This window comes from Pteropus medius, unplaced genomic scaffold (genome assembly GCF_902729225.1).
Source record: "Pteropus medius unplaced genomic scaffold, Ma_sr-lr_union100, whole genome shotgun sequence".
In the NCBI taxonomy this organism is placed as follows: domain Eukaryota; kingdom Metazoa; phylum Chordata; class Mammalia; order Chiroptera; family Pteropodidae; genus Pteropus; species Pteropus medius.
The window spans coordinates 11,771,361-11,777,657 of NW_024347791.1; the positions used below are offsets into that span (position 1 = coordinate 11,771,361).

Below are 6,297 nucleotides of genomic sequence, written 5' to 3' on the forward strand. Positions count from 1 at the left end.
CAATGCGAATGCTAGAAAATGACAAGACTGATCGGTTTTAAACCATTCTGAAGACTGACTGAGCGTGGAAGTTGCTCAACAAAAAAAGGAACGGGTATATTGGTAAGTAGTCTTTGCTTTGTGTCTAATTATAGTGACTGTCCTTTTGCACGACTGTATGTCGCTGTCATTATATGGAGCACTCTGAGTATCTCTATTGACTTCTGATAAATGGCTCAGTGGTTTCAAGGTTCATAATTTGAAGGATGCCCAGGTCTGTAGCCATTAATTCTCGCAGTATGGGGCTTCCTGCTTGTATGACGAAAGGACTTTTCATTTCCATTATTTCTATGCTTTCCACAAGATCGGAGGATGTATTTCATCTAGGAGCATGCATTTTCCTACCTACCTAGCTTGCAAAGGGTTGTAAACATTAAATAATCATAATTGTGCATTTACTTTGTTTTTTTTTTCTTATATACTCTCTCTTTTTTTTTTTTTGTTAAAAAGCACAGCTAAACAAAGATATCAAATACAGCTGTATTGCTTTGGCTGAGGAAAGGGAAAGGAGAACACTCAATTTCAGCATTGGAAACTACTGGATGTCTAGAGGTTATCAGGGGATAGATCAATCTAATTTTTTAAAAACAAAATAGATAAAATGTGTAGAAATTACAATAAAATATAATATATAAAGGAAGTTGAGAAAACATCCATGGTTAATGTTAAAGTACTTAAGACAAAGGCTGGTGCTGCAAACTGACATCTCTGCAGGCACTTGATGTTTATATATAGGGCTTCCCATATTAGGAAATGGGAATTCTTTTAAGAATGATAGAAAATATACTGGGAGGGAGGGAGGGAGAGAGGGGTGATGAGATAGAGACACATAGAGAGAAATATACAGGACACTCCTAGCGTTTTGTGGCTTTTACTCCATATATGAAAGAAGACAAAAACATACAAAGTATATGTACAACTAAAATTCAACAATATATACAGAAATGTTTCTTGATATAAACGTCTCTATTAGCTTAGTGAATGCCATCAATTCACCTAGTAAAGGTATCAAAGCAATAGAACCATGATTTTGGTTGTTTCCTCTGTCTTTCCTGATTCCAGTTCAAGGTTTGGGAGTGGGGTGGGGAAAGAGTGGTTTTGTTTTGTTTTGAAATCATCATTCTTGCTCATTGCATTTTGATAAAACATGCAGCGTTCCCTTTGTGGCAACGTTCTAATCTTACAGCCGGTTTTTTCTTTTTCTTCAGAGAATGGCTGTTCTGTAAGGGTTTTTCTTTTTCTCTTTCTTTTCTCTCTTCCTCCTTTCATTCATTCATTCATTCATTCATTCTTCTTCTTCTTTTTTTTATCAGTCTGGGATTTGTAAATAAAAATGAAGGAGTCTGAAATGCTTCTCTTTCATCATGTAATGTCTTAAGCTCATTAAACAAGTAAAAACGCTGCCATGTTTGCACAGATTCTTCTGGTGGGGGGAAAATGTCTGTGAAAAAAGTTGTTTTGATGGATATTCCCAAAGAGAAGAAGAGGCTCAGAGCCTGGATCCCAAGGGATAAGGGAAAATATCCTTACAGTGAGGGGATTCAGGGGCGCTGGCATAGTAACCAGCCTCTCCTCCCTTTTTCTCTCCCCTGCCCCTCCCTAAGATGAAGATCAATTAAGAGGCTGTTCAGGGGAAAAGGCAGCTGAGGAAAGAAAAGAAAAAAAGAAAAGAAAGAAAAGAAAGGTGGGAAAGAAGGGAGGAGAGGGGAAAAGAAAGGGGAGAGACAGAGAAAGAGCCAGAGGGAGAGGGTTAGGGGGAGGGAGAGAGAGTGCCCAGACGGTCTGGCCACACAGAAGAGTTCTCCCGAGCCTGCTCCTTGGGCTCGGCTTGGCAGCTGCAAGCAGGTCCCGGATCCTCCTTGCCTTGTTCAGACGTTTCCCTAGGGTATCGATTTCCCTCGGACAACTCACATCATCTGTGGTCTCTGCATCGTGTCCTGGTGTGGCGAGGAGTACCAATGCGAATAGCCGGGCATGTAGCTGTTGGGGGGCATACTGACGCCCTTAGCCGAGGCAGAAACGTCCCACACTGGAGGCAGCGCCGGCGAGCGCGGCGACAGGGCCGCTGAGCCCGGGAGAGGGTCACTCTCATGCGGGTTACTGCCCTGCTTCAGCAGTTTCTTAAACTTAGAGCGTTTGTTCTGAAACCATATCTTCACCTGGAACAAAACGCGACAGCGATCAGTAGGCCCAAAAACACATCCATCTGGTACCTTAAGTTTAGGTTTTGGAAACAGTAATTTAAAATAATGATGATGATGATGATGATGATGATGATAACAATAATAATAATAGTAATAATAAAAATAAAATCAACCCCACAAATTCCAAGCCCTCAAGTCCCCATTTTCCTCCACCTCTTTCTAGCCTCCTCCTTCTCCCCTGGCACCCCATTTACTAGGTATCTTGTCTGGATACCTAAAGACATTGTAACTCTTTAGTTGGATGCAAACTTAGGTTTGAAACAGCAGCATAAATAAAAATAAGAATAAAGGTGAATGAGATAGTCAGGTTCAAAGTCTAAAGAAGAATTTTTAAACTGAGAACTTTTTGGATCAAAGTCAAGCATGTACTTTCTCTGACAGTCTGTTTTAAAAAATATTTACCAACCCCCAAACCTGATATCTTTATGCATGTACAGTGAGCAAATGGCTATGAACAGATTAAAACCTGTTCAATTTATAACCAAATGCCTTGAATATCTCCATGCAAAACTGCACATGCCATAGACTGTACATGGGGTATCTTTCTTCCTACATAAATATATCCTTATAATCCTGCAGAGATTAGGGATTGTACCTCCTCATTCCCTACTTTGTATGTTGCTTAGTCAAATTGTGGTCAACAGTCATCACATGATCGTTAGCATGGTCACTTAAAGTCAAAGGACTCCTGAAAATTAAGTGGGAATCAAGAATGTGGGATGGGACTAAGATAACATACCAGCTCTACTTTATTTAAAGAAAGAAATTCTACGGTATGCTTCCTTTACCTTTAAAATTCCTTAGCCCTAGGAATCTGATTTTCCAAGAATACAAGTTACTGAGTAGCAGGAATCCCTTCACATCAAGCCCCAAATATCTCCAGTGGCAATATGACAAGAGAAAGTAGGCTAGATTGTAAAGAAGACCTTAGAAGCATCTGTTCTAAGGCACCACACAATCATTCTCCAGTAAGAGTCCCATAAAACCTGAAGTCCCTTTGCTGAAGATCACCCACCTCACATGAGGCCTACCACCCCATGCAGCTAAGTTAATCAAAAGGACAAAAACCACAGGTGATTGCAGCCTGGCTTTATGACCAGGGTCTTAATATACCTGCCTAAGCCCCTTCCTGTGAAGGCTGAAAGGCCCCATATGTCTTTCAAATTAGTAGGACAGCAGAACTTCAGCAACTGTACTTAACTGAGGCTTCACCTGCTGTAATTTGGGGAGCATTTCTCTTTGATCTCCAGCTCTGCCATTGCTCCCAAGTCCTGTGCTCCAGCGAGGTACCTCAGCCTGCACCAGCCAGTCAGCCAGGATGATTTAACCACTGAGCTTAGGGCAATCTTCAGAAAAACTTACCTCACCTATTCTAGGATGAATAGTTGGCACCTTGGTCCCTTTACTAAAATTTTTTTGGAGCTATGCCTGTCTGCCCCCACCCCATGTGCTTAATAATTCTTTCTTTCTGTCAACGAGTTGAGACCCTTATTAAGTCTCAGGCCCCATAAAATATCCCTTAAAAAATATGGGTCTTATTCTGCCTCCTGGCCTGAATATCTTTTTCTCTTTCTCTTTCATGTTGTTCTGTTCTGAAATAGGACTTGATTAAATGATGACTTTGGTTACCAAAGGACACTAGACTGAGGTGGGGTCGCCGAGGGTTGGGAGAATGTGCAAATCCAATCCAGTATTCAATACCAGGTCATTTATTCCAAACTGTGTTGTCCTGGAAAAGTGCGTAACTGGTGCAAAGGCATTTGTCATTAATCTCCTTCCATCCTTGGTTGACTAGGCCAAAAATTCCTCCTGATGTGCTCCCTGCCCGATCTGTAATCGGGGTCAGCATTTCAAGGATATTCGGGCTTCTCGGGATTTACCTGTGTTTGTGTCAGTCCTAAGGAAGCTGCCAGTTCAGCTCTCTCAGGAAGGGCCAGGTACTGAGTCTGCTGAAAGCGATGGTTTAAAGCCTGGAGCTGCAGGCTGGAATAAATGGTCCGAGGCTTCCGAATCTTTTTCCCTTTTCCATTGAATCTGATTTCCCCGTTTTCAATCACTGTGGTTTTTTGTTGATCTGCAAGCAAAGGATACAGAGGAGCGGTCACCCCAGGATACTGCGGCAGTCTCCCTGAGCTTGGCCTGGCCTGCGCTGGGTCTCCCCAAAGATTAATAAGGGTTTCTTTGAAGCGTCCCCATGCCACCCTGATCTCTCTAGGTTCATGGTGCCCGGGCGGTCCCAGCGGCTGTGAAAGCTTTTCCCAGACCCTGACTGTGGCGTTAACAATGCCCGGTGGCTGGACCGAGGGAGCGCCCTCAGCGCTCGGGCAAACAGCCTCGCTCTGCCGCGGCGGAGGCGGCGCCGCAGGGCGGCTGCTCTCTCCCCGAGTGGGGCCCCCAGTTCTGGCCTTACAGTGCCTTAAGCTGTGTTTGAGCCACCTTGGTGTTTATGTGGCCCATTGACTTGATGTCACTGGCTCCAAGCCAGTTGCATCAAGATCCCTTGGCGTGTTCGAAATGATTCTGCTGAAAGGGACCAACTCCTCCCCCCCCAAAAAAAAACCACCACCGGCCGCACAGACCAGGTCCGGAGCAGACTGAGCCACACGCGCGGTAACTTTGTCCCCCTCGTGTGCTGAATACCATCAGCCCGAGGCCCTTTGCTTCGCTTCCTCGAACAAAGGAGCAGCCAACATTGTATCGAAGACCCAGAGGGAGGGGACCTGGTCAGGGGTGGGGAGTGGGGGACACCTCAAAGCCTGCGGGAAAGAGCCCAACTGTCACTAGCTTAAGCAGAGCCAAAGGCCACGCCACCTTCCCTCCCGGTCACCGAAGCGCACTGGGCGCCCCCATGCAAAGTAGGCCACTGGCTGCCGGGATATGACTGGGGAGCAAAACACACTCTCCAGTTCCGGCCCAGAAATGTCCCCAGTGCTGCCAAACGCGGGTCACAGACGGGAGGAGAGGAGGGAGGCAAAGGGCGCACAGATCCAGCGGGCTGGAGAGCGCAGTGCCGGCCAACTCTTTGAGCAACGCCTGCGCGGAGCAAGAGGCGCGGCCCGAGCCGCGCGCGGGAGACTGGCGAGCAAGGCGGGCCGCGCCGCGGGGAAGCCGAGGGTCCGCGGCGGCGCGAAGGAGCCCGGCTGGGCGAGGCCGGCAGGCAGGCGCCAGGCGAGCGGGCGCGCAAGAGGCCTGGCCGGGGGCGCGCCGGGCCGCCTGGGGGAGGGGGCCGGCGAAGGCCCGGGCGTTGAGGAAGTGCACAGGGCGGGCGGGGTGGGGGGCGGCCGGGAGGCGGGAGGAGGGAGAAGCGAGCTGCCCCGGCGGCCTCTCACCTGTGTCGTCTCCTCGCGTCTGGGCGGCCGCGCTGCTGTTGTGGTAGGACTGGAGGTAAGGGCTGTGCTGCGAGTGGCTCATGTAGGGGTAGGCGGCGAGCGAGCGGTGGTTGTAGGAGTTGCCGCCGCCCGACGCGTAGGGCGAGCCGTGGTGGTGGTGCTGGTGGTGGTGGTGGTGCGAGCCGGCTGCCGCCGCCGCCGCCGCCGCCGAGTGCAGGCAGTGCAGAGGGTAGTGCGCGCCTGCCATGGCCGGGGAGCTCTGCTGCGAGTGCGGCTGCGGCGGCGGCGGCGGCGGCGGCTGCTGCTGTTGCTGCTGCTGCTGCTGCTGCTGCTGCTGCTGCTGCTGTTGCTGCTGCTGTTGTTGCCCGAACTCCATGAAGGCGGATTTGGACGAGTCCTGGCCTTCCAAGCCGTCAGCCATCGTAGTCATGGTCATCATCAAAACTTTGGGGGCTGGAGAAAGCCTTCTCCTGGGTTTCCTCCACCCTCCCCCCACTTGGCTCGCGCCGCTCTCCCCTCTGCAGCCACCTTAGCTCTTGGGATCCTTGCAAAAATAAAAAATAAAAAATTTAAAAATAAGAGGGGGCGGAGGTGGTTCTCCCTCTCCCTCGCTCTTCTCTAATATATATATTTTTAATATAAAGAGATACAGTGAGCGGGGCCTTGTTAACTCAAAGGGAGGAGGAAGGGGGAGGGATGGGAGAGGAGGGGGGAGGGGGAATCTG

The 6,297-nt window shown here is 48.7% G+C and overlaps 1 protein-coding gene across 1 annotated transcript; it reads right to left on the reverse strand.

The window, feature by feature from the left end:
* Positions 1-896: 896 nt before the first annotated feature.
* DLX6 (distal-less homeobox 6) lies at positions 897-6,244 on the reverse strand. Its single transcript, XM_039878038.1, has 3 exons — positions 5,573-6,244; positions 4,124-4,317; positions 897-2,198 (listed from the first exon to the last, which is right to left on the reverse strand). Exons 1-3 carry the CDS (start codon positions 6,009-6,011, stop codon positions 1,947-1,949), a joined length of 885 nt encoding a protein of 294 aa, XP_039733972.1. The 5' UTR covers positions 6,012-6,244; the 3' UTR covers positions 897-1,946.
* Between the last annotated feature and the right edge of the window lie 53 nt (positions 6,245-6,297).

Bases quoted from the DNA above. Each gene is read 5' to 3' on its own strand.
- DLX6 (XM_039878038.1), bottom strand. From the start codon at position 6,011: ATGATGACCATGACTACGATGGCTGACGGCTTGGAAGGCCAGGACTCG. The intron at 4,318-5,572 runs GTGAGAGGCCGC...CTTTGCTTGCAG, and splicing joins GACGCGAGGAGACGACACAG to ATCAACAAAAAACCACAGTG. The intron at 2,199-4,123 runs GTAAATCCCGAG...GTTTTGTTCCAG, and splicing joins TAGGACTGACACAAACACAG to GTGAAGATATGGTTTCAGAA.